The 25,529-nt window shown below is 40.2% G+C and overlaps 1 protein-coding gene across 3 annotated transcripts; it reads left to right on the top strand.

Moving 5' to 3' along the window:
* Nucleotides 1-225: 225 nt before the first annotated feature.
* On the top strand, nucleotides 226-25,529 carry SUMF2 (sulfatase modifying factor 2). 3 transcript variants are annotated; one of them, XM_089668468.1, is made up of 10 exons: nucleotides 250-326; nucleotides 1,043-1,170; nucleotides 3,175-3,331; nucleotides 5,357-5,471; nucleotides 8,388-8,432; nucleotides 10,280-10,430; nucleotides 10,561-10,616; nucleotides 11,659-11,743; nucleotides 15,495-15,660; nucleotides 22,138-25,529. In XM_089668468.1, the coding sequence occupies exons 1-10, from the start codon at nucleotides 259-261 to the stop codon at nucleotides 22,232-22,234; spliced, it is 1,068 nt and encodes a 355-aa protein (XP_089524594.1). In that variant the 5' UTR covers nucleotides 250-258; the 3' UTR covers nucleotides 22,235-25,529. The 3 variants fall into 3 exon arrangements, with proteins under 3 accessions (XP_089524596.1, XP_089524594.1, XP_089524595.1); XM_089668470.1 differs by lacking the exon at nucleotides 1,043-1,170 and having other exon boundaries at nucleotides 226-326; XM_089668469.1 differs by lacking the exon at nucleotides 8,388-8,432.

The following is a 25,529-nucleotide window of genomic DNA, read 5'->3' as shown; positions in this document are numbered from 1 at the left end:
AAAAAGTCCTGCATGCTGCAGTCTGTCTGTGCTAAACTAAAGTTTATCATTTACGTCGCATGGAATCCCGTACACTCCTCTCAATACAACACACTTTACAGTGTGAATGACCCCCTAATTCTAAAAGGATACTTCTATCTTTATCTGCCAACACTTGCCTCCTGCAAGACGGCGGCACCGTGCCCTTCTCCAAGATGGCGGAGCCGGTAACTGCTTCCGGGTGTATATGAGGTCACGTGTATGGAGGAAGCAGAGCTGATGTTCCCGGAGGATGAAGTGCTCGGAGCTAGTGCTGGTGCTCCTGTGTGTCCTGGTGTTGTCACAGGGTGAGACGGGGGGACAGCACAGGACTGTGTAGGGGGAGTACGATACATGTGCCTCACTTCACACGTCATAGAACAGGGAAGGGTGACATCTTCCTACAAGCAGCAGTCCATTGCAGTTATTTTGTTGTTTTGAAAGACAAATATTGTTCTGTATATAACGGGCCGCCCACAATCATCACTAACTCCAATAATAAAACCTTCTTTTCCCAGGGGCTGTATCCGTATATTGTGGTCAAAAACTGACCCATAAAAATAGGGCCATTTTCTATGCCTGTTAATGCCTTCCATGTCAGGTAGTAAAAATGGACTCTTAGGTCTAAAATTAAAAATGAGTGGACAGGTAAGATTTTTACCCTCGGTTCAAATTTGTGCGGATGGTGCCGCTGTGTGACCCGCACAAATACCTGCAGCTGCACCACCCACACAGAGAAATGCGGGACCTGCAGATGGATGCCATTAATTCTAATGGCACATCGCCCACACTGGAATTCACAACCATACTGGGAACAGAGGTTCCCATGTGGGCTGCGATTTCCCAAGTAGTGCAGGGACTTTTTCCCTGCGTGTCCCAGGGCATGGGAGTCCATTCAAATGAATGGGCTCTCATGCCCACACAAATCGCAGACCACATAAATGTGAATCAGGGCTTAATGGAAAAGAGATATGCTTTGTCATTTCTGCATTAAATCGACTTACTTGCCTGTCCACTCTTGTAGAGTGAGCCGTGCAGTGCCGAATTTGACGGAACTCCTGCGTGGGAATGGAGTCACCTCTGCCTGGCCATTGACAGTGGATCTGAAGATGTCAGCGGCCAGGCGGGGAGCTTCGGGACAGTGCATCGGAGGTGAGTATAGTTCCGCTTTAACTTGTCACCTAGTGGATCCCAAGCCCCAAGTATGTGCCAAAATATTGGTGCAAATGTTTGACATCATTGCCCAAAGTTAAATAATGTCCTTGCTACAAGTGCCATTTACATACCATTTGAAGCCTGACCGGAAAACTTTCAGAGATGGCATCATCTGCCTTGTTGCTAGGATAATTGCTAAGACACTCCCAGCCAATTCAGTCTCCCTTATATGCAGTCACTCTCCCCTCCTATAGTAGCCCTGGGCTCAGTGATGCTGCAGCAGAGGTGATAGTGGACCACACGTATCTTGCTCCTGTGATGGTGGGGATGAGTAGAAACCACTGGGAGTGTCCTAGCAACAAGACATGATGTGCTAATGCCATCTCTGGAAGTTTTCTGGCCAAGTTACGGGAGGAATGTAAATGGCCTACACCTATAACAAGGACATTATTTAACTTTGGGCAAAGCTGTACTATTTGTTTTTATCTACACACACCCCTTATCTGCATAAGCAGTTTTTTGATAAAGGGTAACTAACCCTTTAAACAAACCCTATCATATATTAAAGGTCCTTCAGGAAAGCACATACCTTTTAAAAAGAAATTGAAAACTGGCCCCTCCTGCCGCCTGCAATGCCCAAAACCACTCTGCAGAGAAATGGTCCCTCAAAGTTTGAAAGAAAACCAAAACATCTGGGAGTGCCAATCTCTGTGGTCTCCTGTAGCTCGCCTTAATTCTTCACTTTGACCTCCGTGTCACTACTGTGCCCTGCAGTGATGTGAGGTCAGAACGAGGAACCTGTGAGGAACAAGAGACCACAGAGATCTACACCCCCAGAAATGTTCGTTTCCCAGGAAGATTCTGGGCAGCAGGGTCCAGTATGCAGTCTCTTCCGTTGGCCCCTTCCACATGGGATGGACTATGCTAGGAGTCCACTTGCTTAGCATGGCATCTGTCCGCTGGTCTGTGTCCACTCCGCTTATGCAGAGTGGACACAGACGCAGCCTACTCTCTTCTATGGGTGGTCAGATGTAAACAGACCACCTGTCCATTTACACTCAACTGCCATCTGATCCACTAGACGGAAGGGGAACAGATCCCCATCCGCCTGTTTTTAGCAGATCGGCTTGGATGTAGGCAGGTGGAAGAGGACACATGTCCATTTACACCTGCCCCTCCATGGAGGGTCCGAAAAACGTCCCTCATGTAAAAGGGGCCTGTGTTTCCTGAAGCACTTTTTTGTGATTTGCCACCCACTTCCAACTCATATACTCACCTGTATACATTCCTTCCAGATCCAACACTGTGCAGCCTATGGGAAACCACACAGTCCCAACTGCAAAATCCCATTTATTCCTGTGGAGAGGCTGTCTGTAAGATTGCCCTGCCATAGGAATGAATAGGATTTTTCCCACATATGCAAAGAATAAGTGAGGTACTGTGGAGAGTTTGCCACAGCACCTTGTAGGTCACACAGCGTGTATCTAGTAGGAACACTGAGTGAGTATAAATTGTTTTTTAGGGGGATGATTTGATTTGGTATTAATTCCATGCACAGTGACAGTAAGAGTAGAAGAGTGAGAAGCAGCAGAAGGGGACAATCCGTTTATGTGCTGACAAGAAGCATACTAATAGGAGGACACTGACTGTCCAGTCATAGGAAGGGAACTGGGACATGACATCCTTGGCGCAGAGGAAGTGGGTTGTGTTAGAAAAGAAGTACTGCGAGCCATAGCTTCAGATTAAAGGTGAATATTGCAGCAAAAATGCTTTTTATTTAATTTTTAATGGCTTGTCATTCTTTTATTTTTGACTCCAGTTCCGCTTTCATCGTTTTGTATCCATAGCTAGGTTTATCATAGTTATTTAATTACTGACAAGCTCAAAGGAACTTGTACATGACTGCTACTAAAATCTTGAGGAACCTAATTTTTTTATATGTCAATAAGTTGTTGAGCTTTGAATTCTTTTTGAGGCCATTTATATGATTTGCCATTGCAGGACAAGAAAAACATGATTCAGTGGTTAAACTCGATGGAGGAATGTTCAAGATGGGAACAAATGCTCCTGACAGTAAAGATGGAGAGGGTCCAGCTAGGCAAGTCACGGTGAATCCATTTGCCATTGACAAGTATCCAGTCACCAACCAGGATTTCAGGTTAGTTTATCAACGTTTGTTTTCATGTTTGCATATATAATTTAGAGAGAGGTACCCTAGAAAGTAACAGTTTTAAGGTGTTGCTTGTGTTGAAGGTTTGTCAAAAATGCCATGGGGATTATGGATCATGAATGCAACACAGTAGGCTCATAAAATAGATATACAGTGAATTTAGTGATTGAAATGATTCCTACACACTCATGTAGCTGTCTGAGTAAGTTTGAACAGAAAACAGTTATAGCAGACTGCTATGCCGTCACAGGGTTGGATTGGAAAGTCTTTAGATGTGTCCTGTTAAACCATGTTAAGCACTCTATTTGTCTGGCATGCATTTTTCCATGGACGTACATTTTGGATGAAAAAAAGGTATTTGAGAGTCTATCTGTTACAGATGGGATGATCATAAACAGCATTTGTGTATGGATTAAGATATTTGCTAACTTTTCAACACCCCTTTGTTTATTGTAAGCTATCTGCCAGGTACATGTAGTAGAGCTCTGACAGCAAAAGTCACTTTTATGAACAGAGTCCAGTTTTATTTTAACAAATTCAGCTTTTTTTTGCATGAGCAAATAACACAAAGAAGCATCATTTAATGTACAAACCATCCTGGCTAATGTTTGAAGTGCCATTCCCCCATCTTGTGTGCAGAAATGACAATCATACTCTTTCTCTATATGTGTGTTTGATGGTGCAACTTTTTACATCAGCCTCAACACTGCAAGATAATGCCAGCCAGCGCTTGGATTTTATTGTGACAATCTGATATAAAGGCTAGCTGTATTAGGGAGATTTGTTTTGAAAATATCTTATTACAAAAATTTAAATGGGCTATGAAAGTTTTTTTTAAAGGTAAAAGTCCTGAAAAAAAGGTAAAAGTCCTTTCTAAGGCCCCATTCACATGTGCAATTAGGGCCAGGCAGTAGTTTCCTGCAAGTGGAATTGCTAGTGTGTGCAAACAGTTGCGGCTATACAGTTTGTACAAATGAATTACAGGCTGAAAGCAAACACATCTGTCCGCATGTAATTGCACTTGTAGTGTTTACCAGCAGATAGGGACAAATGATAGCTTGTGTAAGTAAACTGTCTATGTCCAGGGTGATCATCTGTCCTTGACCGCAGGTATTCTCTCCATGTATGGACAGATGTGACCACTGTCAGACTGTCATTTGTTTTTACAGGCTGAATGACAGCAGTTGTGTAGTTCTAACCACACAAATCTTCTGATTCTTGCCACATTGCATACATGAATAGGAGTCTAGAGCCTGCTTCATGCACATTTCTTCAAATGGTTTTACTTTGTTACTAAGAGCTTGACTTTCCCTGACTTTGAAGCTAAGCTTCACCCAACTACCACCTCACTTTCTTTTGAAAATATCCTTATTGCTTATGACTGCACTTGTTTTTTGCAGTATAACCAACCAATAATGACTGTTACAAGCTCAAGTGGGAAGATGGGGAAAGTTGAATTTATTCTCTAAGTGGTTGTAAACCTCAGACATGAAATCTGAACAATGTACATATTTATCTATAGTGTTTACTTGCAGCTCTTCAAAGCAGTGTCATGTCTGTCTGCTGCTTTGCTCCTCTGCTGTCAGCATGAGTTATTTCTGACATGTTTTCCTGACACCAAGAGCTAAAAAAGGTGACAGGAAATTGACCTGTATATTTAGCCTGTGATTGAAAGCTCTGCTGTGTCCCTGTGTGCTGTCTAAAGAAGGTTGTGATACCTTCCCTCCAGTCAGCACTCAGAGTTTTTTTACAGTGTGTAACTGCAGCTCCTTGACCCCTGCTTTGTGAGTCTGTGAAAAATAATTTTCGTCTCTGAGTTTTACAAGGTTGAAACGACAAATGGCTGCAAATAAACAGGTACAACTTATGTAGGAGGATTTATATCACCTCTGTGTATCACCTGAGGTTAGTCACTTTATTGGGTGTAGGTAAGGGTTTACATCCACTTTATTCCATGTTACCATATTAGTATATAGTACTAATAAGTGTTTTTACTTAATTTATTTTTTCCAGGGAATATGTACGAGCAACAAAGTATAAGTCAGAAGCAGAGACATTTGGATGGAGTTTTGTCTTCGAAGATTTTGTGACAGATGAACTAAAGAAAAAAGTTACTCAGAAGTTGCAGGTATTTTTTTTTGCATGTTTTGGACCCATGAATATCATTATATTTCAAATTTTGGAAAACAAGAACAAAGTCTAAGTGCACTCTCATGAACACTATTATAAATAACCAATACAATTGGTACACAATTCTAGTCATAAAAACATACATAAAAACCATTAAAAACAACCGAACTCAAGGCACATCCACACACAACTGCACACAATTGACCATATTATTAATCATCCCCTAATGAACAGAGACTAATGCTACGCTACAAAATTACAGGTTGAATAGGTCACCATAGCAGTCATCACCAATTCCACTATTAAAATTTCAGGAAATACATCAAACAGAAATAAATGCTGAAAATAGACTATTTAATGTTTAACATAGATTTTGTCGAAACATACTGCAAGCTCATCCAAGATATTAAAAAAAAAAAAAAACTTTGAACGTTGAAGTTGTAAGACTAAATCATTGCTGAACCCTGAAGTAACTTCTGTGAATAAAAGTGGTCACTAAATACTAAGGCTTCCTAGTAAAACTTAGCGAAGTAGGAAATTTAGAAGATACTGCAAAAAGAGAGAGAGAAAAAACGTCTTAAACTAGCAAGGTTGGCTTTGCAAAGCTAGAAATCGCATCATGGCTATTCTAGGTAGTTGATAACCAAAAGTTATAGCAAGGGTCAAAACAAGTTAATGGCTATTTTTTTAAAAGTGATTTCCTAGAACTACAGAATTAAAAGTGACACCCCTGTTTCTGATTCCCTCTTCCTTGTACCTCCACACTGGCCCTCTTGCTATTGACTGGCAAATCCCTGATGTTTAAGTAGGTAATAGAGCGCTGGGAGTACATAAATGAAGCAGCTAGCATAAAAGGTAACCTTGGGACCCAGATAGAAACATGAAAAATAAATATGCAGCGCTTTTGAAATTAAATATGAACAAGCATAAAAAACAGAACATGAACAGCATAACTGCATGACAAATTCAGTCCATATTGCATGGTGCGATAAAGTGATAGGTGCAATTGTCCCAATAATTCATGTTCAGAGAAATTCGTGACTCTTGTGATCTCGTGATTTGTACAAATAATGCACTAACCAGATAGCGCAACCAATGCGCATGGAGCAATTAAGACCCGCTCCTGGTGCTCTGGACTTGTAGTATTAGGAGGATGTCATCTGCAGGTTTGGCCACCAGATGCCATCAATCCAGGTATATGGGTAAGTCATCCACCAGAGAGATCATCAGCGGGGGAGGGGGTGATCATGCATCATTCCCAAATGGACGTAACCTTCAAAAGCGGGCTCCCATAACATAGATGAGACCCAGAGAAGCCTCTGATAGTGTAGTATGTTTATTAAGTAAAAACTTACACCAGATACAATTGGAGGAAAAAACTTACATCAAAGCAAGGTCAGGCCACCAGGGTGTCAATCAGGATGGCTTTGTGGTATGCATACACAGGTCAAGGGCACCTCCCTAACGCGTTTCGTGTGCAAAACACTTCCTCAGAGGGAGTGTGCCCGTGATAAATGATACTGCTTTTATAGAAAAGTAATTGGCGCGCTTTTGAGCGATCTAGCGCCGCCAATTACGGTTCGCGCATGCGCACTGGCGACTTGGCGGCCATTTTACCGGTGATTTTAGTATGGACGGAGAACGGACTTTCGCGCATGCGCAGTGAGCGCTCGCGGCCATTTTCCAAGAGTTCCAAAGTAGGGAAGGCATTCGCGTTTGCGCTGTGAGCGTTCACGGATGCCATTTTTTCGGTGCCACACTGTGTACATACCAGAAGACATCCTAAACAGACACAGAGGCATCACAGATTCTCTTAATTCTCTTAATTTACTAGTGCTCGGCTCGTGATGCAATTAATTAGTGGTGAACTTAGGACATGAGAGATATAACGTAAAAATTAAAAATTAAAATGCATAAAAAGTGAATGTTTAAAAACTACGAGCATGGTCCCATAGTGATTATATGGATGGTGACATCTTGTGGGTGGTTAGGGTAATGCGTCCAACACACTCAATAGTGCACAGGAGTAATAATCAGCTGGCATTGATGTGTGACATACATGCATGAACCGGTCAGCACACCAGAAATTCTTAAATAAAACTGAAATAGAGTTTGATCCGAGCAATCCATGTCAGATAAATAGGTTAATACTGGTCCTTACACAATAGTACTATGAGCCATATGGGATCCCTGATGTTGTCATGCCCGCCAGACTAATTAGAAAAGCTTTTCTAGGATTTCTATGTTTTAAACCATTAATGCACCTAGAAGCATGGGTATGGATTTAGGGTGGAGAACATAAAGTAAAAGAGGAGTAACGGTTACACAAATGGTCTTGTGTGTTGCAAGCATTAGTCTCATCCAGTTTATCTATGTGAGCTGCTGATTGTACTGCTGTAAATCATATTTTACATGAAAATGTTCTTTTTGACATATAACCTTTACTGTCTATGCATATATTAGTTAAACCTGTTATTAAAAGGAATACTAGGGATTTGTTGTAATGATATGGAATTATGTTTTTATTTTGTCTTGTTACTACAGTCAGGTGTGACTAAAGGCTAAGTCATCTTTACAAAAATAATAAGCGCACGTTTTTGCAGGTAAAAAGATGTGAATTTGTTTTATGCCACAAGAGCCTGCAATGCTCCTGCGATCAGCAGATTGCGGGTACAATGTCAGGTTCCTGCAGCTTTCTGTCTGTACTTCTGTACAGGCTTTCTGTTTTTTAATTATGACAGCGTGTGCAGGGAGAAGAATTCCTGCTGGGGGGAATGGGGGGGGTTATACCCTAAATGCAGATGTATACAGTTACTAAAGATGAATTTAGGCTTTAAGCTCACACAAATTTAAATTGTAGGTTTCCAATTTATTTGACTACTGACCTTTATTTTATTTTTTTTTTTTACCATAGTCTGCTCCATGGTGGCTTCCTATAGAAAGGGCATTTTGGCGTCAGGTAGGAGTTTCTTCAAATTTAGTTTTTCTCCAGGGTTTTTTCACACTTTAATTCTTTGTAATACCATTTTTTTTCTTTATAATGTTTACTCAGAGTTCCTATTCCACTACCATTTCAACATACAAAGGTATGTTTTCAAGATTAAAAAAAAATAATAGAATGCTTTCTGAAAATGTGTTTGGGTTGTCTACTAACACACATACAAATAAAAACTCTATGTTTTGTCTTTCAATGTCTTTTTTTCACCTATGATATGATCTACAGTATATTGCTATACTATACATTGTTTGGGACATACACACTGGGGCATTTTCAGAGAAAGTGGTTTATGAGTTCTTGTTTTCCAAAAAGATTATTTTATTATTTCATTGGCGTGGGCAGCCTTAATAATGTTCATTAGTACATTAGTAATAGTAATATAGTGGAACTATACCCATAACAACTTGATTAAAAAATGATTTTATTATGCAAGAAACATACATTTCAAATTAACCACCTGAAGACTGCTCAAAGTAAATATACTGCGAGCAGGTGGCAGGTACAGGTATAGTCTCGTACATGTACGTGACCGACCTTCTTCTGGGTTTGGGGCGCACATGTGTGCCCCCCAGCTGACCTGTGCTGTGATTGAACACAGCAAGAGTTTGGCAGCAGATTTTAGCCAATGACTTTGGCTGAAACCTGCTGATTGGCCGTGTCCAATCACACACAGAGTTCTGTATTTACAAACACACAGACGTCTGTATACATAGAAACAGCAATTTGACTGTTTCATCTGCCTGAAAAGCAAGTAAGTAAAAGCAGCACAGATTATATACATTTTACACTTGTTATGCACACAGTTAACCCCTTTATTGCCCCTAGATGTTAACCCCTTCTCAGCCAGTGTCACTAGTACAGTGTCAGTGTACAGTAATCTCACTGATCACTGTATTAGTGTTAGCGAGCCTCTCAACCAGCGTGTGGTAGCGCCAGCTTGCCCGTCACCCTATCACAGTCCAGTTTATATACCATAGTTTGTGAACACTATACCTTTCACACAAATCAATTAATATACACTTACTGGGCTCTTTTGTTTTGTTTTACCGATGTAGCAGAATACATTTCGGCCTGAAATTTTTATGAAATTTAATTTTATAAAATTTTATTGGATATGTTTTTTTTTTTTTTTTTTTTGCAATCAATCTTTATTAACATTTTCTAGTAATACAAAGTAGACAATAATTTCAGCAAATATATGTCAATCAGTCAAGAAAACATCAATCAAATGTATAATATAGGCAAACTAAAACCTTGACCAAAATCTTACATAGTTGGAATATCAATGGAATTAGTGACTCCAAAAGTCCAAACACACAAATAAAAAACAATAAATGTCCAGTAGACAACTTCTGTAGGGGTAGTATTACACAAGCCATAACATATATTACCCAGGTGTACTTATTGGATATGTTTTATAACAGAAAGTAGAATTTTTTTTTTTTTCATTTTCAGTCTTTTTTCATTTATATAATAAAAAATAAAAAAACACAAGTGATCAATTACCACCAAAAGAAAGCTTTATTTGTGTGGACAAAAATAATATAAATTTCATTTGCATACAGTGCTGCATGACCACGCAATTACCAGTTAAAATAGCAAAAAAATGCCCTGGTCATAAAGGGGGTAAAACCTTCTGGAGGTCAAGTGGTTAATAATTATGCTACTAAAATTAGTGTGTGCTCTAAATTGCCTCCAGCATTGTTCCTGTTTTTTTCTTGCTGGAGGCTGTCATTTTGCTGAAGCCCAGACACTTAAGCAGCATTAAATCATATGTCTTACATATATTCTTTCATGTTATTTTCCAGCCAGCAGGGCCAGGCTCAGGGATCAAGGAGAAGCTGGAATACCCAGTGCTGCAAGTCAGCTGGAATGATGCACAGGCCTTCTGTAAGTGGAGGGGGCAAAGACTGCCTACAGAAGAAGAGTGGGAGTTCGCTGCACGTGGGGGACTTAAAAGTATGTCATCATTCTAGTGTGTGTGTATGTGTATATACATGAGAAAATGTCTAACATTACTTAAAAAACATTTGGAGAAAATGTATCACTATTAAAAACTGAAAAATATGGCACTGTGTTTTACTGACAGGCAACACCTACCCATGGGGGAATCTATTTCAAGCAAATCGAAGCAATCTTTGGCAGGTAATGTCATATTTTAACGGTGACCTTGTTTATTCTCACTATTTGTCCTCTTCCAGAAAATACATTTTTTTAAAATTGCAAATACTCATGAAAAAAATCTTTATTGAGACAAGATGATAATGGCCCTTCAGACTGCAGTCATTGGCCTAGGGTAATTATTTTCCTGATCTGAAAGATATTTTTATATTAGGCAAAGAATGAGGATAGCAAGAAGAGAATGGATATATCTCATCTTTCTTTCTTCTGTCATGTATTGAGTTGCTTAGGAGAAGGTGTTGATAAGAAAGCTGTGATAGAAAGGGGTTGTTACAGGAAGGACAGTAAGTGAGTGTAGATCCGGGTGCCACGTTAACAAGAAACTACACTGTCTACACAGCATGAGCTGATAAAAGTAAAAATATAATATTTTTAAGTATAAACTGGTCTATCCAGGTCAGCTTGGAAACTTGTGGGTGAACATTTCACACACGAAACATTTTTACTTTGCTTGCTGATTTACCAAAGGAAAACTTGGGTCAGGCTAAGTTCTTTCCACTCTAGTTCAAATTCCGTTCTCTGCCCTCTGTGAGCTTTTATATTTGTATCCTGCAGCAATTTTTGCTGGCACTGGGCAGAAAAAGAATTGTTAATTCTTAAAGTCAGCATTTACATTTCATAAAATGTAGTCTACTGTCTGGTTGTAATGTCTTGTTCTTGCCTTGAGCACAAATTAATAACAAGCTCTTCCAGTTGTCAGAAATGCTCATACAGTTGAAAGCTTATGTGCATTAAAGTGTTGACTGTGTGTGCACCAAATCCATCTGCTGGTTTTGAACTTTGCATGAGAGGACAGGCAATGTTTCATTGACCATTGCCATGAGTGGTTCAGGTTTTAACATGACAGGTATGATAATGATGATGGGAGCAAGTGTATTCCTGTAGATGGAAAGAAACATTGCGTCTGTAATTGTCCTAGCAACGTTTACTGCACCTAGAAACAGTTTACTGAATTTGTGTAAATTCTATGTCTAAAGACTTAGGCTTCTAGTCTTCTCTATTATAGGGGGAGTTTCCCAGCCAAGACTCAGCTGAGGATGGTTATCATGGGGTTTCTCCAGTAACAGCATTTCCTGCACAGAATGCTTATGGTAAGAAGTCTTTTATATTTTTATACAGTGGGTATAGAAAAGAATCACCCCGTTTTAAAATAATCACACTTTGTTGCTGTGTAGCTTGAAATGAAGACAGACACAGTTTTTGTTTTAGCCAGCTATACTTACTCAGCGCAACATATTACATCCAAGTGAAAGATATAACACCAACATATCAGAAAAAAAATCAAAAACAGAATCACTAAGTTGGAAAAAGGATCCCCCCTTGTGTCAGTATTTTGTTGAACCGCCTTTTGCTTTAATTCCAGACTTTAGTCTGTTGGGATATGTCTCTACTAACTTTGCACATCTAGACTTTGCAATATTTGCCCACTCTTCTTTGCAGAACTACTCCTGTTCATTTAACTTTGATGGTGACCATTTGTGGGCTGCAGTCTTCAAGTCATTCCACAGATTTTCAACGGGGTTTAAGTCTGGGCTGTGACTAGGACATTCACCTTTTTCTCCTTCAACTACTAATAACATGATATTACTACCTCCATGGTTTACTGTAGGAATGGTGTTATTTGGATGGTGAGCTGTATTGAATTTCCGCCAGACATCTTGTTTAGTGTTGAGGCCAAATACACTGCTCAAAAAAATTAAAGGAACACTTTGAAAACACATCAGATCTCAATGGGGAAAAATATCATGCTGGATATCTATACTGATATGGACTGGGTAATGTGTTAGGAACATAAGGATGCCCCATCGTTTGATGGAAATGAAAATTATCAACCTACAGAGGACTGAATTCAAAGACACCCTGAAAATCAAACAGGCAGCATCACATTCTCCACAGCTTCTCCAGACCCTCTCACATATGTCATACGTGCTCAGGGTGAACCTGCTCTCATCTGTGAAAAGCACAGGGTGACAATGGCTGACCTACCAATTCTGGTGTTCAATGGCAAATGCCAGTTGAGCTCTATGGTGCCGGGCAGTGAGCACTGGGCCCACTGGAGGACGTCGGGCCCTCAGGCCACCCTCATGAAGCCTGTTTCTGATTGGTCAGAGACATTCACATCAGTGGCCTGCTGCAGGTCATTTTGTAGGGCTCTGGTAATGCTCAACCTGTTCCTCCTTGCACAAAGGAGCAGATCTATGGCTCGGTCCAGCTCTCTTAGAGTAACTGCCTGTCTCCTGTAATCTCCTCTATGCTCTTGAGACTGGAGATACATTGGAGATTCTTGGAGATCCAGCAAACCTTCTGGCAATGGCACTGACCCTAGCCAAATGCAAAACTAGTGAAAAACAGTCAGAAAAGATGAGTAGGGAAATAAAATGTCAGTGGCCTCCACCTGTAAAACCATTCCTGTTTTGGGGGTCATCTCATTGTTGCCCATCTTGTGCACCTGTTGTTAATTTCATTAACACCAAAGCAGCTGAAACTGATTAACAACCCCCTCTGCTACTTAACTGATCAGATCAATATCCCAGGAGTTCAACTGACTTGATGCTATACTCTGATTAAAAAAGTGTTCCTTTATTTTTTTTTAGCAGCGTAATTCAGTTTTAGTCTCATCTGACAATAACACCTTTTTGCACGTTGCCTCAGAATCTTCAAGGTGCATTTTGGCAAAGCTTAGTCGTGACTGTATGTGGCCTTTCTTGAGGAGTGGCTTTTTCCTTGCATCCCTCCCATACAAGCCACATTTGTGGAGAATTTGTGATATTATCATATACACACAATGACCACTCATGTCATAAATTTCTGCAACTGCTTCAGAGTTGATGTAGTCCTCTTGGTAGCCTCTCTGACCAGTTTCCTCCTGACTCTTTCATCCAGTTTGGAGTGATGCCCTGATCCAGGGAGAGTCTCTGTTGTATAAAATACTTTCCACTTCAGAAGCAGAAGTTGTCTTCCCTCTCTCCCTCCCCGTAGTCTTCTGGGACACGTGACAGGTCCCAGAGGACTACGGGGCCATTCACAAAGCGCAACGCTTCTCGCGCACGAGCAGTGGGCACCTGGCTGTGAAGCCGCAAGCTGTCACAGCCAGGTGCCCACACTGAAGATGCCGGCGCCAGGGAGAGAAGATGGCTGGTGAAACCAGCGGTGGTGAGGACACCGCTGGACTGAGGGACAGGTAAGTGTCTGTATTTTAAAAGTCAGCAGCTGCAGTTTTTGTAGCTGCTGACTTTTATTTATTTTTTTTTTCCAGGTGGAACTCCACTGTAAGTCATTTTTAGGAGGGGGGTAATCCTTTTTCCAACTCAGTGATTCTGTTTTTAATTTTTGTTGTTTTTTTTTACTTTCTGACATGTTGGTATTATATCTTTCAGTTGGATGTTATACGTTTCACCGGGTAAATACAGCTGGATAAAACAAAAACTGTGTCTGTCTTCATTTCAGGTTGCAAAGCAGCAAAATGTAATTGTTTTAAAGGGGGGTGATTCTTTTCTATACCCACTGTATTTCTTTATCAGTACTGTAGATTTTGGGTTAATAGACAAATATATATTATTTATTTGTCAAATGTAAGGCTCGGTTCACATCAGAATGTGATACAGGAAAGGTGCGTTCTATGCGTGTTGCCTGTACCACAAGTGTATGCACTGCCCTTGCAAGTTGCATGCGTGTGCCAGTGTATTGTTAATGGCACCCCAAACGCAAATTGCAAACACAGTGCGTTTGTGGGCACCAGATCACATGGTACCATGCAGTTTGGAGCAGTGCATTTTTAAAAAGTAGTACAAGCACACTTTTTCCCACAGTCCAATGCATTTTGCAGCCCATTCAAAAGTCACTGCATGGGAATGCACATGTTCCCTTGCAATTCCGGTATGAACCAGCCCATATAGTTGTTTTCAGATGTGTTTACAGTATTCTTATGCACTTTTGTTATTGTTTGAGTAACAGCAATAGTTTACTGTATTTAAAAGGAGCCCCACTTCCCCTTAGCCTCTTGTTAGCTAAAACATAAAGCAGAATACCAGATTCATCCACAAATCAGAATAATTTACAGCATGATCACACTGTAATTATAGGAAAATTTAATGCAGTAAAAATATTTTATGGCTATTTAGATCTACCTAAATCCTCAATATCCAAATGAATTCTCAACAATCCTGATAGTTTGAATAATTAGTTTCCTTACACATTCCTTTTCCTTGGGGAGATGGAAGAAAGGGCATTTGTGAATTTCACCATCCCAGCATCTTAGGAAAGTGTTTACTTTCTGTTGGTGATGCAGATCACTTAATTCATGCATCATGCCACATAGTGGATGAAATTTGTAGGGAACAAAGGGATGTAGGTTTCATCTAATTTTTTCATGATTCAGACCTGCCTGCATTGATATACAAAAGAGGGTAGGAAAACACACAGACAGGACATGAGATCTGTAATACTCCAATTACAAAAGCATATATGGGACCTCCTCATTAAATCCAACTCATTAGAGAGGACATGGAAACTGTACTGCGTTGTTACACAACCAGCAAGGTTTTTTCCTCTAGTTTGCAAGGAAGCTGCTGTATTATTTCAGCCAATGTGAAATATTTCTCTGCCCCCTCTAGGGAACCTGCCACTGGCAAGGTGTTTCTATTGATGTGACTGCAAGTGTAAAGTAACCTTACTCAGACCTGTTTATAATTTTCTTCTACCAACAAAGATGAAAATGGATATTATGTATAGAGATACAAGTTCATTGTGGTAACACAGCTGTTGATCTCAGAGGCTTTACCACCCTTTGTTGCTAACATGAAGTATTAATCTGTTTTCTGATGTTATATTTTACTTTGTCAGGTTTGTATGACATATTGGGAAACACCTGGGAATGGACATCTACAGAATACAAAGTACCTAAAGGGGCTAGTACACAGCGTGGACAGATTATGTATGTATTGCGTGGGGCTTCCTGGATCGACACCGAAGATGGTTCAGCCAATCATAAAGCACGTGTTACCACTAGGTAAGTATTGTATATTCCTCAATATATAAAAAACCTCACCACTACTTCATCTCAGTTTGAATTAAATTTAATAATTAGTTCTACACGTATCAAAAAAGACTTATTCTGGGGTGACGCATACCCTTTTCATTACATCATAAATACAAAAGGCTGAAAAATAAGGGTAAACCTGCATTCCTGAACTAAAGAAAATCTTACCCAAAAATCACTGCAAAATCTAAAAAACACTTGTTAACCCTCCACCGCTAAAACAATTATAGATCTGTAATTAAAATCCACATAATGGGGTCCCCCTTGCCCTCTTCCCATAAACAAATGCTACCTGGCTGTAATAGTACTGCTGAAAATAATGTTACAATCCACAAATGCATGTGTCCTCCACAGGACTGTATCCATTTGTTATACTTGTGTCATTCTTACTGCGCAGACATACAAAGATACATTGTCCATTCTTTGTTGATACAACTATGAGATTACAGATATATATTAAGTATTCCTTCAAATCGAAAGGACAGATGTATTCTTTCCTTGATCTTCACACTTCCTTATCTCTTAATATGTTGGATATCAAGCCCATCAGTTTTCATGTCATTATGTCTACATGCTCTGGATCATATGGAATTTGACAAGTAATTGCAAAACACTGAAAGTGAAATCCTTAAGCAGAATCTGCCTTTCCATGCAGGGGGCTCCTTCAATATTCAGCTAACCGGTGGTTTTATAAAATGGAGCCACAGTTACTTAGCTTGTCTAGACACTGCTCCAATATCTCTAAAAATAATTTTACTAACTGTTCCTTCTGACAAATTATGATCACATTACTCACACTTTATACATTGTGTATTCGCTGTTGTCACAATCAATTTGTTTAAAATAGCTTTTTTTGTGTCCGCGCAAGCTCTTAAATCCAGATTCGATATGATCATGCTCCTCACAGTTCATGCTTTAAAGGATAAGTTTGCCTTTGTAAAAACAATAATAATAATAAATGCACATTTATTTTCAGGTAAAAAAAAAGTGCATTTATTATTTTTACATTTCAGCTTGATGAAATCACGGGTACAATGCCTAGATCCTGCAGACCCTCTCAGTATACTGTCTGTCCATAAATTGTATGACAGGAAGGATCAATGAACTACTTAGAGCACTCATCAGTTTCCTGGTAGTTCATTGAAACTACAAGCCATCAGCCATAAAGGCTGAAAGCAGTTGTAGTTCTTCCATTCACAGAACTCTGTGAATGAATGACTTGTAGGTGGAGCCCCAATCGGCTGCAATTTTTTAAAATTGTTACTACAAGTTCAGGGGGAAAAGATCCCTGGCTTGCTGTCAAAGTGAGGCAGCGGATCAGGGGGAGGATGCAGGAGTGGGAACATGTTACATGTTCCACCCTAAAAATGGGTGGAACATGTAACATGTTCCCAAAGGTTAACTTATAAGGTAATCATTTAATGAGAGCACATTGAGAACACAAATGCTGTTTACATGGCCCAGTCAGATCACATTACATATCACTTCTTAAATATCCATCCTATGTCTTTCTCTGGAGAGCCCATAAAAGAAATCAACAAAATATGCAGTCCCACATATTTAAACTTCATATTTCTGTACTCAAATCACCCAGGTGCATACAGACTGATGCATCATGCTGCTCTCTCCTTTTGGCACGGGAAAACCCAGCAGCCATACTGCATCAATGCATTACACCTGTAATCTTCATTGGACTCGTATTGCGGCACATAAATTAGTGTAGCTAAATTGCTAGATACTAGCAGACATAATGGACAGATTATTGACACAGCTTCAAAACTTCATTTGGTCTCTAACGTGTGTGTGTGTGTGTGTATGTGTATATATATATATATATTGCCCCCCCCCCCCATTGTACAGCGCTGAGCAAACCCTTTGGAGCTATATAAACTCGATGTAATGTAATATATATATATATATATATACATGCACAAACTGTACCCCCTCCTGTCAGGCCAGCTTTCAGCACTGTCACACTTTGAATGACAATTGCGCGGTCATGCAACACTGTACCGATATAAATTTTTTTGCATTTTTTTTTAACAGATAAAACTTTATTTTGGTAGCATTTATTCACCACTGGGATTTAATTTTTTTTGCTATATAAATGAAAGAGTCCAAAAATTTAGAAAAGAAGTGTTTTTCTTATAAAATTTTGCAAATAAATAATCTTTCTTCATAAATCTTGGCCAAAATTTATTCAGTTATCTTTTTAGTAAAAAAAAATAACCCAAAGTAGTTTATAACCAAAAATTATAATTTTTCAAAAAATATTTTTACATTTTTATTTTTTTTTATATTATTATTTATGGTTTTTATTTTTTTTAACATTCTGTCACCCTAGCAGTACAGTGTCACCATAGTGATACTGTACTACTTGTGGGGTGTGATGAAGATTTTTTTTTTACACTGATTGCTTTTACACCCATAAAGGTTGTAAAAGCAATAATTTCTATTTCTCTCTGTCTGCATTCAGCAGCCATTGAGAAATACTGTGAGAGCTGTGATTGGTCACAGCTTGTCACATGGTACAAGGCTGTTGTGAATAGCCTTGTACCATGTGACCTGTGATCATTCACAGATTTCACACGTAGTAAGCAGTGATGTCAGAAGTGACATCTTGCTTACTACTATTCATGTGATCACTGATTGGCCAATCAGTGATCACATGATCGAGACCTCACAGAGAGGTCCCATACAGCGATCGGTCACAGCGGGCACCGGATCGCGGTGACGCGCACTCGCTAAAATGGGGGGCTCCATTTATGAACGGCAACCCGCTCCTGCACTGCTCCCATCCGGCCGTTTATATACATGGGCCGGACGGGAAGTGGTTAAGAATGCTTTCAGAAATGTTAATAGTTTATTTTTTTATCAATTAACAAAATGGAAATCAAATGCACACCAGAATTCAAAATCATATCAATATCTGGTGTGACCGCCCTTTCCTTCAAAACAACATCAATTCCTCTAAATACACTTGCACACAGTTCTTGACAGAACTCGGCAGGTAGGTTGTTCCAAAAATCTTAGAGGACTAACCACAGATCTTTTGTGGATGTAGGCTGCCTCAAATCAGTCTGTCTCTTCATGTAATTCCAGACAGACACAATGATGTTGAGATCAGGGCTTTGTGGGGGCCAAATAATCACTCCAGGACACCTTGTTTTTCTTTACACTGAAGATAGTTCTTAATGACATTGGCTGTGTGTTTGGGGTTGTTGTCCCGCTGCAGAATACATTTGGAGCCAATTACACACCTCCCTGATTGTATGGCATGGTGGATAAGTATCTGCCTGTGTTTTTCAGCATTGAGAACAACATTGATCCTGACCAAACCTCCAATTCCATTTGCTGAAATGCAGCCCCAAACCTGCAAGGAACCTCCACCATGCTTCACTGTTGCCTGCAGACAATTATTATTGTACCACTCTCCAAACCTTTATGAACAAACTGCCTCCTGCTACAGCTAAATATCTCACATTTTGACTCATCAGTCCAGAGCACCTGCTGCTATTTTTCTGCACCCCAGACCCTGTGTTTTCTTGCATAGTTGAGTCACTTAGCCTTGTTTCCACATCGGAGGTATGGCTTTTTTGCCGCAGTTCTTCCATGAAGACCACTTCTGGCCAGACTTTTCCGGACAGTAGATGGATGTGCCTGGATCCCACTGGTTTCCGCCAGTTCTGTGTTGATGACACTGCTGGACATCTTCTGATGTCAAAGGAAAGTAAGCATGATGTGTCTTTCATTTGCTGCATTAAGTTTCCTTAGCTGACCACTGCGTCTACGGTCCTCAACAATACCTGTATTTTTGTGTTTCTTCAAAAGAGCTTGAACAACACATCTTCAAACCCCAGTCTGCTTTGCAGTCTTTGCCTGGCAGAGACTTTACTGATGTAGTATAACTACCTTGTGTCTTGTTGCTGTGCTCAGTCTTGCCATAATGTATGACCGGTGACATGAAACTGTCTTCCACAATCCCACCTTAGTAACAGAGTTTGGCTGTTCTTCACCCACTTTTAGGGCTCCTACAGATATGTTTCTGTTTCAGTTAATGACTGTGTTTCAACCTACATAGAACATTGATGATCATTAGCACCTGATTGGTATATTTGGTTATTCCTACACCTGTCTCTGATCATACAAAATTATTGACTGTGCAAATGAACAAAGTGTACAAGTGTAAGAATTGATGCTGGTTTGAAGCCAAAGGGTAGTCACACCAAATATTGATTTGATTTAGATTCTTCTTCTGTTCGCTCACTTTGTATTTTGTAAATTGATAAAAATAAACAATTAAAATATATATTTTTGAAAGCATTCTTACTTTACAGCATTTCTTCACACCTGCCCAAAACTTTTGCACTGTACTGTGTCTATATATACAATATATTGCCAAAAGTATTGGGATGCCTGCCTTTACACGCACATGAACTTTAATGGCCTCCCACTCTTAGTCCGTAGGGTTCAGTATTGAGTTGGCCCACCCTTTGCAGCTATAACAGGTTAAACTCTTCTGGGAAGGTTGTTGACAAGGTTTGACCATTCTTCCAGAAGCGCATTTGTGAGGTCAGGCACTGATGTTGGACGAGAAGGCCTAGCTGGCAGTCTCCTCTCCAATTCATCCCAAAGGTGTTCTATCATGTTGAGGTCAGGACTCTGTGCAGACCAGTCAAGTTCCTCCACTCCAAACTCACTCATCCATGTTTTTATGGACCTTGCTTTGTGCACTGGAGCGCAGTCATGTTGGAACAGGAAGGGGCCATCCACAAACTGTTCCTAAAAAGTTGGGAGCATAAAATTTTCTTGGTATGCTGATGCCTTAAAAGTACCCTTCGCTGGAACTAATGGGCACAACCCCTGAAAAACAACCTCATACCATAATCCCCCCTCCACCAAACTTTACACTTGGCGCAATGTAGTCAGACAAGTACTGTTCTGGCAACCGCCAAACCTAGACATGTCCATCAGATTGCCAGACAGAGAAGAGTCTAGTGGCGGCGTGCTTTACACCACTGCATCCGACACTTTACATTTGCACTTGGTGATGTAAGGCTTGGATGCAGCTGCTCGGGCATGAAAACCCATTTCATGAAGCTCTCTATGCACTGTTGTGATAATCTGAAAGCCACACAAAGTTTGGAGGTCTTTAGATATTGATTCTGCAGACAGTAGGCGACCTCTGCACTTCAGCATTCACTGACCCCATTCTGTCATTTTACCACTTCGGGGCTGAGGCGCTGTTGTTCCCAGTTGCTTCCATTTTGTTATAATGCCACTAACAGTTGACCGTGGAATATTTAGTAGTAAGGAAATTTCACGATTGGACTTTTTGCACAAGTGACAACCTATCATGGTACCACGGTTTTATTCACTGAGCTCCCGAGAGCGACCCATTCTTTCACAAATGTTTGTAGAAGCAGTCTGCATGCCTAGGTGCTTCATTTTATACACTTGTGGCCATGGAGGTGAATGGAACACCTGAACTTAATGATTTGGAGGAGTGTCCCGATACTTTTGGCAATATAGTGGGGGGGGGGGGTAGTCTTAAGGACTGGTTCCTTACTGAGGAAGCTGACAGGCTCAGAGAGGCATGCTGGCAGATGTGTAGAGAGCTGCAAGAAATGGAAGGAGAGAACTAAGCCTCAGTACAGAGAAAAGGCTCAGTTCTGGTGGGAGAGCTTTGCCTAGAAGTCCTGACACTCTGTCTCGCCATTCTGCTACCCAGCCAAGTTCTTCCTTTGTTAGCTAAACCCAGGAGCCATGCACCTGTTTCCTACATCAGGATGTGCAGAAATCCCCACTGTACTGATCTCAGGCTCTCTTCTTTCAGTCACAGTTCTTTTCAGAGAGCATTCAATAGGTGGTGGGGAGATGTTATATGCTCACATTCTAATTTAACCCTATAATGCCATACTACCGTGCTTCAATTGTTTGCATTGCACGTGGTTGTGGCCCAACCCCATTGAACTTAGTGAGAGAGTTTGAGAAGTGGTATTGTGTTAAAAATACAGTGACCGTGGCATGTGAACAGTCCAATCCGGCTGTTATTTTACAGTTCGAGTGGTAAAATCATAGCTCAGCCGCCTCTCTGATAGAGACCTATTTCATGAGCAGTTGTACCTATTATTCCTAGCACCATGTGTTTGTTTTCTATATGTTTATGTACTAATGGACCTTCCAAGGTCCAAAATTAATATTGAGTATAATTAAGTTCTGCCATCCACAATATTCAATCCCAGTTTCTCGTGTGGCCCTGAACAGACCCCTGACCCTCTCTGTTTGTCCTGGTGTATCCAAGTAGTTTCATGTAAGGACTTGAGTCTTCTAGTGCAGGTTACAAAGTGACAGACTTGTAGTCAACATACTAAAATGGTGACTGTTCATTTAACTGTAATTATTAACTTTTCAATTTCTCCTTTTGTCTGGTGTTTTATTTTTTAGGATGGGCAATACACCAGATTCTGCCTCAGATAACCTGAGTTTCCGCTGTGTCAAAGATGTCACCAAACCAAAAGAAAATGGAAAAGAGGACCTTTAAGGAAATATTGTGGTTACTGCTTGCTTTCATAGGGATACAGTCTCTTCCTAAGGAAGAAGAATATAATGTTATCATTTTGCTCACCTATGGGTGGAAATAGAGGAGGTCCAGAATGAATAATGCTCTTCTATCTGAGAGTGTATTGACTTACCAATATGAGGTTCCAAAGCCTCACTTCGTATACTGGGTCTTCCATTTTAATGGCACATTCAAAGGGCCATGAATGCAGAGTGTGTTGCACATGCACCACTGAGTGAGTGAGTGCAGTCACCCTAAGACAAGGTGGTGTGTTACTGGCCAATCACCAGGTGAAAATAAAGGTATAAAAGCCTGCAGAAAGAAAAATAAAGCAGCTGCCACATCCAATGATTGATAAGCTACACTATAATACATTTTTGTTTTTGAGTTTAATTACACTTTAAAGCAGAATTAAATTCTACCATGTGTGGGCTTTTGCCATAATGTGGTGGTGATGTAACTCCTGTGATATTCCAAGAATTAGCCCAGATATACACTGCATGTCACATGCCCCATGCAATGTACAGTATATACTAAGAGAAAGAGATTAATAACATTAAGCATTTTTTCATCGTGGGATATTCTTTCTGTTTCAATGGCTGTTGCTTTAAACAAGCTGTTAGCAGAATTCAGCTAGCTTCGGCATTGCTTAACCACTTGCCTACCGGGCACTTTTACCCCCTTCCTGCCCAGACCAATTTTCAGCTTTCAGCGCTCTCATACTTTGATTGACAATTGCGCAGTCATGCAACACTGCACCCAAACTAAATTTGTATCATTTTTTTAGACAAATAGAGGTTTTTTTTTTGGTGGTATTTATTCACCACTGGGGTTTTTATTTTTTGCTAAACAAAAATTTTGAAAAATAAAAAGTTTTTCCTAGTTTCCGTTATAAAGTTTTGTAAATAAGTAATTTTTCTCCTTCACTGATGGACACTGATAGGCTGCACTGATGAGGAGTCCCTGATGGGCATTGATAGGCTACGCTGATATGTGGCACTGATGAGGCTGCACTGATGGACACTATTAGGCAGCACTGATGGGCACTGTTAGGGGACACTGATGAGTGGAACTGATGGGCCCTGATAGGCAGCACTAATGGGCACTGATAGGTGGCACTGATTCAACTGATGGGCACTATTGGCCGTACTGATGGAGCTACACTGATCATAACGGCACTGATGAGCAGTGTAGATGTCCCCCTGCAAAATGACGCTTACTAGCTCCCCACTCCTCACGCTCTGTCAGTGTGAGCAGAGGACTGTCGATAACTGGCATTTCCTATTTACCCTGTGATCAGCTGTAATTGGACACAGCTGGTCACATGGTAAAAGCGGCTGTGATTGGCCCATTTCTTAGTCGTGATCAGCTGTGTCCGAAGGACACAGCAATCACATATGGCGCGCAGGGGAGTGTGGTTCTGGGAGGACGTCCATGGACGAGGGCTAGAACTAGCCGACCACGCTGTGGCTGTCTTTTGGCTATAGCACGGTCGGGAACTATTTAAAGTGATTGTATAGGTAAGTATGACAAAAATGTCATACTTACCTATACTGTTACCTTAACCTAAAACTATACCTAAAATGTTGGTTTTACACAAAGCAGCCCCTTTCCTCCTCTTCTCGGGTTCCCCGCCACTGCTGCAGGCCCCTCTCCCCAGCTGAGTGCCCCCAGAGTAAGCTGCTACCATTGCTTAACCCACACAGGGCGAAACAGCAAGTTCACGCTAATCTCCTAGATTGTAAGCTCGAAAGAGCAGGGCCCTCGATCTCCTCATGTTTTGCGTTGTATTGGTATTGTTCTGTCACATGTTCTGTCCCCCTTTGTAATGTACAGCGCTGAGCGAACTATTGGCGCTTTATAAATACTGTATAATAATAATGTCACACCCTCCAGTAGCAAGTGCTTATCTTTCACTCCCATGTCTCTCCATATAACTTCTTGAAGTTGAGAGCCTTGTGAGCTTATATAGGGTTGAGAACAGTCTTCCCACCCCCTGTGTAACCAATCCCCTGACCCAAGCACCATCATCGTCACATGTGAGGAAATGGCATAAAGCCACATACTCCATACCTGGAAGTACCAAGTGTTTTCTTCACTAGTGGTGGCAGAACAGTGGTAGAACAAGGGAGCATTAAAACCAATTGCTGCTTTGAGCTAAATACAGGATTGCCAGTTTCTGTGGGTACTCATGTTATCAAAATATAAAGTGCAAGTCCCTAAAAGTCCTCAAGGTGCTTGCGATTACCTGTAGCAGATGTTTTTCAGTATCAGATCCTACATAATGAATAAGCTCCAGCAGTAATGATCAGATGAGTTTTGTGAATTGTGATTATAAGGAGATAATTTTTGATACCCTAAGCTACAAGGGATGAACAGAATAATTGCTAGGGTATGTATGGTCCAGTCAAAACTGTTGGTACTAAGCTAAACCAAATTCATTATCTATAGGAATCATGAACATCAGTTTTGCAAAATATCTTTTCACTAGCATTTGAAAATAGGATGTATCAACCATCAAACTGGTTTCCCTAAGTATTTTTAGACTGTAAATTATGTGCATTACTTTTAAAAGACATGTCAGTCAGCAGACAAGGGTAACTTTTGGTATCCCAAAATAATGATGTACCTTAATTGTATCTGAAGCTTTAATTTTCTTTGTATACCAGCTACATATAGAAAATCATGAACATGCTGCTATCATTGTAAAACTACACCTGCCAGTACTATTGAACAAACTGGTCACATCGCATCCTTCTCACTGCCAAGTTCTAGTCCAGGAGACCTGTAGCAACTGAGCTGTACATTTCCATTATTCTCTTCCATCAATATACAGTACTTGTAGTCATGTTGTAACACAGGAAAGAAACATAAATGGGTATTCCATTAAAGTTTGCATGGACATTATTTGGATTAACATATAAAAATTACTTAGTTCATTAATGAGAGGGGCTCTCTTCAATCTGCTACAGCTTCTAATGCACACCTTGAGCAGCTCACAGTGTTTAATCAGACTAATCAATTTCAGTACAGAAGAGGAGCCTGTATAGCTGTACAAGACTAAGAATAAGCTTTAAGACAACAAAGCAGTAAAAACCCAACATATGTTCGAACTCAACTCTTTCCTGCTCTGTTCAAAGCTAAAAAAAATATAAAGTAATGTTTGGACAGGAGTTCAGAGTTCTAAATGATTAAATGTTTCCTATGATACTTTTTTTGTTTTTGTATATATACTGTACACACTTATAAAATAAAATAAACTGTTTTAATATCTGGA

This window comes from Staurois parvus, unplaced genomic scaffold (assembly GCF_062004578.1).
Source record: "Staurois parvus isolate SC_StPar_1 unplaced genomic scaffold, SC_StPar_1.0 ptg000058l, whole genome shotgun sequence".
Classification (NCBI taxonomy): Eukaryota; Metazoa; Chordata; class Amphibia; order Anura; family Ranidae; genus Staurois; species Staurois parvus.
Note: the sequence above shows the minus strand (reverse complement) of the source record. Positions and strands in the feature narration are given on the sequence as shown.